At 44.6% G+C, this 13,079-nt stretch overlaps 2 protein-coding genes across 4 annotated transcripts in view; one reads left to right on the top strand and one right to left on the bottom strand.

The window, feature by feature from the left end:
- The window catches only part of LOC143284495 (sodium- and chloride-dependent glycine transporter 2-like), a 64,197-nt gene that overhangs the window by 4,814 nt on the left and 46,304 nt on the right, over window positions 1-13,079 (bottom strand). For all 3 annotated transcript variants that reach the window (XM_076591184.1, XM_076591183.1, XM_076591186.1), the window contains exons 9-14: window positions 12,257-12,360; window positions 11,759-11,883; window positions 6,285-6,397; window positions 4,072-4,203; window positions 3,054-3,153; window positions 2,422-2,522 (exon numbers count right to left, since the gene is read on the bottom strand). In XM_076591184.1, the coding sequence (XP_076447299.1) occupies window positions 2,422-2,522; window positions 3,054-3,153; window positions 4,072-4,203; window positions 6,285-6,397; window positions 11,759-11,883; window positions 12,257-12,360 (675 nt within the window). The remainder of the gene's footprint in view (window positions 1-2,421; window positions 2,523-3,053; window positions 3,154-4,071; window positions 4,204-6,284; window positions 6,398-11,758; window positions 11,884-12,256; window positions 12,361-13,079) is intronic.
- LOC143284494 (heat shock protein 70 B2-like) lies at window positions 8,323-10,597 on the top strand. The gene has a single exon (XM_076591182.1). The coding sequence runs from the start codon at window positions 8,473-8,475 to the stop codon at window positions 10,393-10,395; it is 1,923 nt and encodes a 640-aa protein (XP_076447297.1). The 5' UTR covers window positions 8,323-8,472; the 3' UTR covers window positions 10,396-10,597.

The following is a 13,079-nucleotide window of genomic DNA, read 5'->3' as shown; positions in this document are numbered from 1 at the left end:
TGGTAAACAGTACCCTCTCTCCAACTCACCCAAATCAAATCAGATCATGGTGCTTAGAGCCTCGCTAACCACTAAGGCCATCTCAAGGCTACTGCCCCTTTAGCATCTACTCCCAAGTCAAGGGTAAAATAAGTACAATAAAAACTAATTAACACTTCAATCTTTTCACTCAAAAAGTTGAAAAACCTTCCAGAGTTTAAAACATTCAAGTCTGATTAAAAGTGTTCACTTCTTTCAAGAAGTCTATCAGTATCCACAGAGCTCTGAGGGCTCATGGGGACTGAACTCAGTACATCAGGTGAGAAGCAAAACAAGAAGAACAAGAAGACGACGGGCGCAACAGCTGAGTGGCTAAAGCGTTGGACTGTCAATCTGAGGGTCCCAGGTTCGAATCACGGTGACGGCGCCTGGTGGGTAAAGGGTGGAGATTTTTACGATCCCCCTTCGTGTGTATATGCAAGCAGAAGATCAAATACGCACGTTAAAGATCCTGTAATCCATGTCAGTGTTCAGTGGGTTATGGAAACAAGAACATACCCAGCATGCACACCCCCGAAAACAGAGTATGGCTGCCTACACGGCGGGGTAAAAACGGTCATACACGTAAAAGCCCACTCGTGTGCATACGAGTGAACGCAGAAGAAGAAGAAGAAGACTTGTGAGCATCAACGTCAGTATTCATCGACCAGGCAGGAGGGTCTGACAAAGAACATCAGGACTTTTCACAAATAGTTGGACAATGCCTTTCACTTTTATTTAACCCTTTTGACTGCCATGAAAAAAAACCCCAACAAAACAACAACAGCAGAAAGTGGTGTTTCAAGTCATAAATCAATATCCAGAACAATCAGCCAAAAACTGAGAAAGTGATCTGAAGAAAAACCACTCTACATCTAATTTGTGAATTTTCAGCCTTCCTGAATTATTTCCCTTGTTTTGATTTCATCAGTGGGCGCAACTGTTTCATAGAGTGAAATCTGCACTTGGTTGTTCAGCTGGATGCTGTGTTAAAGATCCACTTTTGTTGTGTCAAGAGGGCATTGCAAACACATGTGATGGTGTGGCATTCACTTGGTTGACAAACGCCAATAAAGTTGGAATAATGTTTTGAAAAGCACCAGTGGCAAACTATCCCTGTGTCAGCAACACCTATAGATATGATACAGAGGACAAGCACCTCATCTGTCCTTCACAATTTCAAGTTTGTTTTTTACTGGTAGGATCTGTCAAATCTAGAATTGCTTGTCAAGTGAAATGGAGATTTTTTTTTCAAAACTTGATCATCATTATACACTTCTACTGGATGCGGTAAGGTGCAAAATATTTCTCACTGATTGCAGTAATGAACTTAAACAAATGCTGCCATCGTTCTTTCACAAAGTCTGGGCATATAAAGTGTAGTCTAGCTTTGAGCCCTTTAACTAGTCTGCTTAGACTCGGACTTGGCGTAAGTTGCATGCCATGAATTCCTACTTCCAATGGATTGTCTTGGACAACACGTTTAGTATGGGCATTTCCATTACTGCCTTCCCCATAAATAGAAGCCCTGTTCAGAATACATTACTGAATCTGCAACAGAATGAACCTGAGTGCAGCTGTGTACAGAAGATAGTGGGATCAGTGTAAGAGTGAAGATACTGAACATGCACCAAAGATGGGACAGCAACAGAAAACTTTAACTCTCTCCATACGAACGGCGAAAGAGACGATGTTAACAGCGTTTCATCCCAATTACCATCATCAAAATATTGCAAGCGGAATGCTCTTATACTGAAGAGGTGAATGTTGACAAAGAATACCACAGTTCTGACGACGGAAACTAAAGGTTGTGTCATTCAGACACCCACTGGACATCCGAGGGGTCTGTGTAGAGGAGAAGAGGGGACTGGCCATACTGAGTGAGTTAAAAAGATACAAATGTCAAATGAGTTCTATTGAAATTTTTTTTTTTTTTTAACCAGTTTCATATGGTTTCGCACATTGTTAAAAGAGTTCACCCTAATCAAAGTGCAAATGTAGCATTTCTTCTGAACCTTGACGTATTTTAGTTGGACTAATGGTTCACACATATGTTGATGTATCATTATTTCTTTGCATTATTGTATTGCAGAATATTGTTCACATTTTCTTACAATGTTGTTGTCCCTGAAATGTGCCTGTTTTGGGTTGCTGTTGGGTTTTTTTTATCGGGGGTGGGGGCTCGGGGGGTTCTTTTGTTTTTTCAATGTACTGTTTTATTCAATCTGTTTGATATTATTTGTTTTTACATAATTTCTTTTTGTACTGTTTAAAAAACCAAACAAACTGAATCTCTTTTTTTTCTTAAAGGGGAAAAATCAATCATATATATATATTTCTAAAATCTAGAATTGCACACCTCCATCCAGTATCTATCTGTGTTTCCTGTCTTTCACCACTTACAGCCAGCAAGGAAGGGGTAATCAGACACCACAGCACTGTAACAATCCTTGGTGGTCGCCTCCCAATCATCATCATGATGTCTTTCCCAAAGTGCTGTGCTCCTGTGGGAACCAAGCGTCACCAAATCCTCAGAAAATCATGATGGTATAGTTTGTGGAGAAAAAAGGTTTCCTAACAGAAACAAATCAGTTGAAGACCAAGGTGGAAATGTAGAGCTAATAAAAACTAGCATATGTATATGCATACAATATAAACAATCACACACACACATATATGCCACACAACCTGCAAATGGTTCAAAATTCAGTTTACGGACTATTGAGCATTGGACTACTGGGTTTTTAATCTTTCGGACTGTCACTCATCAGACTGTAGCTATACTTTGAGGTAGGTTTTTTCATGAGGAAAAAAAATGCGGTTGTTGTGACCCGTACATTTTCTCAAACAAATGCTAAATCATAGTGACGACACTTCAGACAATTGCTGCTTCAGACCGTTGCCATTTCACACTACCAGGCATGCACCCAGAAAGAAATGACCTCATCAATGAAATCAAAGTTGACTGAAACCTTGGGGCCTTTAACACCATAGGACACAAGTGTACATGAAACATGAACTGACTGAACTCTCACCGTAGATCCATCCCACCACGATGCACTCGATGACACCGATGAGGATCAAAGTGATGGCTGCAGCATACCAGTCAACCAGTTGGAACATGTAAATTCCTCCCTGCCACACACAGTCATTTCTTTGTTATCTGTTGTCTTGCTGCCTTTTAACATCGATATCAGTGTCAGAATGGCTTTTCAAATTTTTCTTTTCAACGAACGTGAATGTTTGTGCATGTATGCAGACGTGTGCGTGCATGCAACCATCTATATGTGTGTGTGTGTGTGTGTGTTCGTTCTTTAGTTTAGTGTCTTTTTACATCAGTGATATTAGACGATCAAAACAAAATACAAAAAACAAAAAAAAAGAAAAAAAAGTGGGGCGTGGGGAGGGGATGGGGGTAGGGGGCACAGGGGAGGAGAGAGGGAATAGAAAAATAGAAAAACAGAAAAGGTAGAAAACTACCAAAAAATGCATAACTAATATGCCATTACATTTAACAGTAACAATTCAGTAATGATAATAATAATCAGAAACGATTAACGTAATTCTGAAGTACATTAAAGAAATGTAGAAGTAGGGCTATGAACTAATGCCTGTGAAAGTTCGACTGTAAGAACCTCGTCAGAAATAAATTTCCAAAAATCATCTGCAGAATAGTTATTCTCTTTGAAATGTTTGGACCAGAAGGTACGTAAATCATCTGCAGAATAGTTATTCTCTTTGAAATGTTTGGACCAGAAGGTACGTAACTGCTGACAGTGAAACAAACAATGATGCAAGCTGAGTGTGTGTGTGTGTGTGTGTGTGTGTGTGTGTGTGTGTGTGTGTGTGTGTGTGTGTGTGTGTGTATCTCTGAAAGAGAGAGAGAGAGAGAGAGAGAGAGAGAGAGAGAGAGAGAGAGAGAGAGAGAGAAAGAGCACATAATTATGATGGTATATGCATGCATGCTTACATGTGCCTGCACATGCACCGAAGCATGCGCATGTGCGTTTATATGTCTGTGAGCTTTGTCCTCAACACAAAAACATCACTGACCTGTGTAACAAAGGGAAGCTGAAGCAGAAAGCCACCGGCACAGAAGGCAGCGGTGAGGAGGACACGGTAGCGGGCCATCAGGCGAGGAAAGAAGTCACTCACCACCGTCATCAGCGTCTCCCCATATGCGATCTGCCATGGTTAGTTTCAAGGTTCAAAGATTCAATGAAATTGATTTCTTTTGCCCCTTTCAGGGTGTGGACGATATAATAAAAAATACATATGCATTGATTCACAACTCAAATCCAACAATGTCAAATGAAACTATCAAAACACACACATGCATACACACACACATTATGTATAATAATTTACAACAAATCACACTTCAAGGAGTAACAGCCAGTGGACCAGGCCATGTATATGATGATACATTGCAAAGTCCCATGAAAGAGAGAAAGAAAAAGGAAAAAACAACAACAACAAGCAAACCCTGGAAGAAATACACAGCAGATGCTGTCAACAGAAGACATGATGCAGGCTGATCACTGTCATAATGTGATAAATAGAATAAATAATACTAAAGTTATAACAAGGTCAAGGTTATACTATTCCAGGAAACAAGGGGGAAGCCACTGGGACAAAAGGGCAAACAAAACACTGTGACAAAATATACAAGTTGTACATAAATGATATATAACACCTCACTGTCATAGTGAGATAATATCAACATGACAATTTCAGTGTTATCACCTCACTATCCAAGAATGCTAACCTCAGGAGAACAGACAATATCATGGTGATAGTACCTTTCTCTTACTTAGATAAAAAAAAGAAAAAAGAAAAAAAGAAGTTACTTTGATTCTGATGATATTCTGCTAATCAAATCTGATGATCACATAACAGGCAATGCCACGTGTACTGTTTGCAGCTAAGAGCCGAGGCTTAGACTGTTGATGGGAGAAAACCCTAGATAAATCATAACTTAAAAGTTGGAGGAGTTAGTTCCCCAGGTACCTTTTGGTGGGCAATCTGGTGACTATTGGTACTGACAATAAAACTCCTGAGGCAAGCTAACACGAACAAAGTGGGCAATGTGGTGACTACTGACAATAAAACTCCTGAGGCAAGCTAACATGAACAAAGTGGGCAATGTGGTGACTACTGGTACTGACAATAAAACTCCTGAGGCAAGCTAACATGAACAAAGTGGGCAATGTGGTGACTACTGGTACTGACAATAAAACTCCTGAGGCAAGCTAACATGAACAAAGTGGGCAATGTGGTGACTACTGGTACTGACAATGAAACTCCTGAGGCAAGCTAACACGAACAAAGTGGGCAATGTGGTGACTATTGGTACTGACAATAAAACTCCTGCGGCAAACTAACACGGACAAAGTGGGCAATGTGGTGACTATTGGTACTGACAATAAAACTCCTGAGGCAAGCTAACACGAACAAAGTGGGCAATGTGGTGACTACTGGTACTGACAATAAAACTCCTGAGGCAAGCTAACATGAACAAAGTGGGCAATGTGGTGACTACTGGTACTGACAATAAAACTCCTGAGGCAAGCTAACACGAACAAAGTAGGCAATATGGTGACTACTGGTACTGACAATAAAACTCCTGAGGCAAGCTAACACGAACAAAGTAGGCAATATGGTGACTACTGGTACTGACAATAAAACTCCTGAGGCATGCTAACATGAACAAAGTGGGCAATGTGGTGACTATTGGTACTTCTTCTTCTGCGTTCACTCGTATGTACACGAGTGGGCTTTTACGTGTATGACCGTTTTTACCACGCCATGTAGGCAGCCATACTCCGTTTTCGGGGGTCTGCATGCTGGGTATGTTCTTGTTTCCATAACCCATCGAACACTGACATGGATTACAGGATCTTTAATGTGCGTATTTGATCTTCTGCTTGCATATACACACGAAGGGGGTTCAGGCATTAGCAGGTCTGCACATATGTTGACCTGGGAGATCGTAAAAATCTCCACCCTTTACCCACCAGGCGCCGTCACCGTGATTCAAACCCGGGACCCTCAGATTGACAGTCCAACGCTTTAACCACTCGGCTATTGCGCCCGTCCACTATTGGTACTGACAATAAAACTCCTGACGCAAGCTAACATGAACAAAGTGGGCAATGTGGTGACTACTGGTACTGACAATAAAACTCCTCAGGCAAGCTAACACCACCACCAACAACAACAATGCCACAACCCTTACACCACACAGTATAGTAGAGCAGACCTACCTCGCTGTCAAAGCAGAGGGTGATGACCATGAAGAAGAAGAGGACGGCCCACAGCTGAGGCAGCGGCATCAGGGACACTGCTTCTGGGTACACGATGAAGGCCAGACCTGGACCTACACACATCCCAGATGTTTCATGCTGGTATTTAGAGAAAAGTCTGAGGAGTTTGAGGCTATGTATACATGGTAATGGGGTCTAGTTGGTGATTATTTTGGGACTGAAAAAAAAAATGTGATGGTCGTATCACTTTAGTCCTTTTCCATCACAAGCACGCGGACGGTTGATAGCTGCTGATCTTGAGTTTGATTCATCAGTGAAATGTTGATATACTTCATAAGTAAAACGCTGTGCATGTTATTCAGTGTACTCATATCCACAATCAGCTTATCTGTACATCAGAAATTAAACATTTGTTTGCCTGCAAGTCCTCTCATCTATTTTGCCTATGTCTGCATCAGTGTCTGTTTGTCCATCTGATTCTCTGTACATCTGTCTGTCTGATGTAAAGCAAGGCAACAAATCTATTTAATGTGACCGGCTGACCACCGGGGGCAGGGTTGAAACATTTTGCAGGAGCAACATTTTTACACACCATATGAACAAAAAGCTGGAGTGATGTCAAAAAGTAAACAAACACAAGCTCACGCACATGGCCAAACAAGCAATTTTATACACAATAACAAGTCAATTTTCTTCGCAAATGTCAAGATTAATTACTTTCACTATCAATACACAAAGTTCTACAGAAAGAAAATACATAGACCAGACAACGGCTGAAAAAAAATTCTAATAACATATAAGCACTGCATATCATAATGCTCTAATAATGACTCGATCCCTATTTAGCCAACACACATATTGGAGGAGGCAGACATGGAGCGAGATAGAGAAACACACACACACACACACACACACAGCTGCATTCAGTCATGTTTGTGTAAAGATACTCTCAACACATCCTCCCCTTCATACATGTAAAGTTATATCCTGGCTTATTTCAGTAACTGCAGATCATGACTTTACGAAATACGTTTCATATTACCCAAAAAAACAAACCCATAACCCCCCCCCCCCCCCCGCCCCCCCCCCTCAAAAAAAAAGAAGCAAAAATGAGAGAAAGAAAAAAAAAAAAAGCATGTACACAAATGTGGGGTATGAGATTGAGACCGAGGAGGTGGGGACGGAGACTGATTTTTATTTCCAATGGGGAAAAAAACGATTAAAGCAAACGACTATGTGCTTTTCTGCAATGGCTCTGCAATAAGATTTAATACACGGCAAACACTGAAATAAAATAGAATAGTTGAACAAAGACAGACTGACGGAGTGTGAGAGGTTTCAATACAGACAGAGAGAGAGAAAGAAAATCTTCACTCACATCTTCGAAACGTTTGCTGAATAAACGGCGAAACAGCCGGGCTATTTTTATCACCCTCCTTGAATCACAGTCGCAAGAGACAATCCTTGTTTCGCTGTGCACGAAAGCTGTCCAGCCATGTACTATCTCAACAACTTTTTTCAACGTGTGAGCGCAGAAATAACACCAAAATTTCTCGAACCATCGAGCAGTTTCTGAATCCTTGAAGCAACACGAAGAAGAATCGAGAAAATTCTTTCTTTTTATGCCTCGGCTTCACTTCGTCAGCTCTCAGCCAATCGGAACCAAACAAGGTGTTCATCGCCAAAAATATCAACCAATCACATCACACAATTATACCGGGAATTTTCGTTGACGCTGGAATAGTAACATGCTATTTTTAGATTGAGTTTCCCGAATCATCGCCAGTTCGCTGGATTGTTCACGAAAAGCAGGTGAGCGCATTTAAATATCGGTGCCGATTTCACCTTGCCACAACTGGTGAACACCAGAGATCAAGACAGATCGGCAAATCGTGAACAGGAACGACTTCTTCATTGCAATTGCAAGAACCGTCCAGCGACGACAGTCTGAGAAGGCGAAAAGTGTATCTTTGGCTTCAGCAACGTACGTTTTCATCCAGACCCAGACCTTTACGAACTGAATTTTCTCAGTGCAACTGATAGACATAGCAGGCGAGCTTTCAAGTGGAGAGACATTGTACTTACTATCACACAGTTGACTGCTGCATTTTGCTACACTTTCTGACAGAGTTCGTTTAAGAGTTCGTTTGAACAGGTAAGCAGAAAAAAGAAGATCGAAACAAAAGAAATGTCTCCAACCAACAGCAAAGCTCCTGCCATCGGCATCGACCTGGGCACCACCTATTCCTGCGTGGGGGTGTTCCAGAACGGCCAGGTGGAGATCATCGCCAACGACCAGGGGCAGAGAACCACGCCCAGCTACGTGGCCTTCACGGACACGGAACGCCTGGTGGGGGACGCGGCCAAGAACCAGGCGGCCTTGAACCCCCGCAACACGGTGTTCGACGCCAAGCGGCTCATCGGGCGCCGCTTCACGGACAGCAGCGTGCAGAAGGACCTGCAGCACTGGCCCTTCAAGGTGGTCAGTGACGGCGGCGGAAAGCCCAAGCTGCAGGTGGAGTACAAGGGGGAGCCCAAGACCCTGGCTCCAGAGGAGGTCAGCTCCATGGTGCTGGCCAAGATGAAGGACACGGCAGAGGCCTACCTGGGGCAGCGGGTCACGGACGCCGTCATCACCGTGCCGGCCTACTTCAACGACGCCCAGCGGCAGGCCACCAAGGACGCCGGGGTCATCGCCGGGCTGAACGTGCTGAGGATCATCAACGAGCCCACAGCTGCCGCCTTGGCTTATGGCCTGGACAAGAACGTGCAGAAAGACAGCGACAAAAACATCCTCATCTTTGACCTGGGGGGTGGTACTTTTGACGTGTCCATCCTGACCATTTCTGAAGGGTCCCTGTTCGAGGTCAAGGCCACGGCAGGAGACACGCATCTTGGGGGTGAGGACTTTGACGACCGCCTTGTGCAGCACCTCACCCAGGAGTTCCAGCGTAAATACAAGAAAGACATCAGCAAGAATGCCAGAGCTCTGCGCCGACTCCGCACGGCGTGTGAACGTGCCAAGCGCACCCTGTCCAGCAGCGCGGAGGCCAGCGTGGAGATCGACTCTCTGCACGAGGGCATCGACTTCTACACGCGCATCACCAGGGCCAGGTTTGAGGAGCTGTGTGCGGACCTGTTCCGCAGCACCCTGCAGCCTGTGGAGCAGGCCCTGAGGGACGCCAAGATGGACAAACGCCAGATCCACGAGGTGGTGCTGGTGGGAGGCTCCACGCGCATCCCCCGCATCCAGAAACTGCTGCAGGAGTTCATGGGTGGGAAGGAGCTGAACAAGTCCATCCACCCTGACGAGGCTGTGGCCTACGGAGCGGCAGTGCAGGCCGCGGTGCTGAGCGGAGACAAGAGCGAAGCCATCAAGGATGTGCTGCTCGTGGATGTCACGCCCTTGTCTCTGGGCATCGAGACAGCAGGTGGGGTCATGACCAAACTGGTGGAACGCAACACCACCATCCCCACCAAGACCTCTCAGACCTTCACCACCTACGCTGACAACCAGCCAGCCGTCACCATCCAGGTGTACGAAGGAGAACGCGCCATGACCAAAGACAACAACCTGCTGGGGAGGTTCGAACTCACCGGCATACCCCCCGCCCCGCGCGGCGTCCCGCAGATCGAGGTCTCCTTCGACATCGACGCCAACGGCATCATGCAGGTGACGGCCCAGGACAAGAGCACGGGCAAGTCGTCCAACGTGACCATCAAGAACGACAAGGAACGCCTCAGCAAGGAGGACATTGACCGCATGGTCAGCGAGGCGGAGAAATTCAAGGAAGCGGACGACCAGCAGCGGCAACGCGTGGAGTCCCGCAACAGGCTGGAGGCGTACGTCTTCTCCGTGCGGCAGGCGCTGAGCGACGCTGGGGACAAACTGGGCACTGAGGACAGGGACTCGGCCAGCAAGGCGTGTGAAGACACACTGAGCTGGCTGGACGGCAACTCGCTGGCCGAGAAGGACGAGTACGACCACAGGCTGCAGGAGCTGCAGAAACTCTGCTCTCCTCTCATGGCCAAGATCCACTCCACGGGATGTAACTCCGCTTCCCAGGAAGCCAACAGTGGTTGCGGCCCCACAGTTGAAGAGGTGGACTGAACTTTTGGAGAGGCGTTCGCGGCGAAAGACGATATGAAATGAACAATTTTCCGATTATGTGATGAATAGGTGAAATGATATTTTTCCATTCAAAATAAAATTGGTTACATCTATTTAATTATGTACATAGTATTCGATATTTATCAAGTCTATAAGACTGATTGTTACAAATACCACAATAAAATAATATGAAAAGAAATCATTACTTTCCTCGAGTGTTTTTTTCACTGTTCATCTCTCTCTCTCTCTCTTTCTTTCTCTCTCTCTGTGCCTAAAATGAATAAACCATCTCAGTCTCTCTCACATTCTCTCTCTCGCTGCGTGTGCAAATGTGTCCGTTTGTGTTTGATTTTGTGATTCAGCATTTTTCATGTGTGTGTGTGTGTGTGTGTGTGTGTGTGTGTGTGTGTGTTATACAAGAAACGCGTCATATCCCCTCTCCTTCACACACCCGCAATGCAGAATAGAACGTTTCAAAAATGAATGTTCCATGATGTCATTTCAACATATCTCTTTTCCCAGCAAAAAACAGCAAAAAAAGGCTCACATACTTGTGAAGCCACGTGCAGGAAAACTACACATTAACGTCCACAAACGTACGGACATGCACACCAATATACATGCGAGTGGTCATGCATGAAAGCACGTATCAAACATGCGGACATGCGCATGCGCATATAACACGTTGACACACACGCGCGCCCTCTTATAGCCAAAGACCCTATATACAGAGTCTTTGGTATGTCTTCAGACTGACAACAGGTACAGACACAGACATCAGTTACACAATCCGTTGATTTCTGAACAGTGATGATGGTTTAGTGCACAGAACAAAAGGGTGGAAAAACTGCGGAACAACAAAAAAATCGATTTCTTCCCCAGTCACAAATCTTTAATTTTATACACTGGCTAAACAGTTTGACAGACGTGGTAGACTGACAAATGGTTACCAAGCCAGAATTTTATCACCAAAGTTCGTGTTCATGTCCCAGCACTGCCGGGTTAAGAAAAAAACAAACTTTAATGCAGGTTAAAAAACTTGAAAACCCTTATCGGTGTTTTGGGTTGTCATGGAAACACGAACATCCACACTTACACCATTCCGGGAAGCAGTTAACCCAAAATGCTGGGTAAACAAGATCACAGTGAGTAAGTTTACACTGGAGAAACGAGACCATGTGGGAGATGCAGACCACAATCACAAAAACAAGATTCATCTGAGGACAAAACTCCGTCGTTGATTACGATAATACCCAAGGGCATCATTTGAACTACAGGTACCCGACCCTTTAGCAGAATGAAAATAGCAGAGGACATCAATTTGTCCTCAGGTACCACCAGCCTTAAAGAGAACAGGACTTACCTGAGGAAACCACCTCGTCCACCCGTAACCCGGACTCCCTGGCCATGTAGCCCAGCACAGAGAAAATGGCGAATCCAGCGTAGAAACTGGTCCCTTCGCAGGCAAGCGTCAAGAAGATGGAATCTCTGAAAATCGGGAGGTGAAAATTAAACTGAAGCTTCAAAATTGTTCTCTTAAGGTGATGTAACTGACATACCTTCAGAACATCTGTAACAATTGTCAGCCATATCTTTAACACCATTGGGAAAGAAGAGTTGGTTGTTGTTGCCTGCATATTTGCCAACTCCCACCCCTACTAACACACAGGCAAACGGTGGTGGAGCTCATGACTGACAGTAACGTCCATAAAAATGCAGCTGATGATGACAGCTATGATGTCGACAGTCAAGACCACAGTAGGCTAAGCATGACCTCCTAAACCCTCAGGTATACAGAAGACACATAACACAGAGCCCACAAAAAAAAAGGAAGAAAAAACTCCCAGTCTCGGAGCCTGACCTCAGACAGTTGTTGTTGAACTGATTGTAGGAGGCCATGGCGATGATCGTCCCCCAGCAGGGCCCCAACGACCAGAACACCTGCAGGGCCGCCTCCATCCACACCTGCAACGTCAGACACCTTTGTGAAACTCCAGTCGGCCGCACAATCATAACACGTGCAGCAAATTACAGCCCCACAATCATAACACGTACAGCAAATTGCAGCCCCACAATCATAACACGTACAGCAAATTACAGCCCCACAATCATAACACGTACAGCAAGTTACAGCCCCACAATCATAACACGTACAGCAAATTACAGCCCCACAATCATAACACGTACAGCAAATTACAGCCCCACAATCATAACACGTACAGCAAATTACAGCCCCACAATCATAACACGTACAGCAAGTTACAGCCCCACAATCATAACACGTACACAGCAAAACACAGCCCCACAATATAACATGCACAGCAAAACACAGCCCCACCACAATATAACATGCACAGCAAAACACAGCCCCACAATATAACATGCACAGCAAAACACAGCCCCACAATATAACATGCACAGCAAAACACAGCCCCACAATATAACATGCAGCAAAACATAGCCCCACAATATTACATGCACAGCAAAACACAGCACCACAATATAACATGCACAGCAAAACACAGCCCCACAATATAACATGCACTGCAAAACACAGCCCCACAATATAACATGCACAGCAAAACACACAGCAAAACACAGCCCCACAATATAGCAGGACAGCAAAACACAGCCCAACAATATAACATGCACAGCAAAACACAGCCCCACAATATAACATGCAC

The sequence above is a fragment of the Babylonia areolata genome, chromosome 8, assembly GCF_041734735.1.
Source record: "Babylonia areolata isolate BAREFJ2019XMU chromosome 8, ASM4173473v1, whole genome shotgun sequence".
NCBI lineage: Eukaryota > Metazoa > Mollusca > Gastropoda > Neogastropoda > Buccinidae > Babylonia > Babylonia areolata.
This window is presented reverse-complemented; position numbering and strand designations above follow the sequence as displayed.

Excerpts from the sequence above, each read along its gene's own strand:
- LOC143284494 (XM_076591182.1), top strand. The coding sequence starts at position 8,473 with ATGTCTCCAACCAACAGCAAAGCTCCTGCCATCGGCATCGACCTGGGC.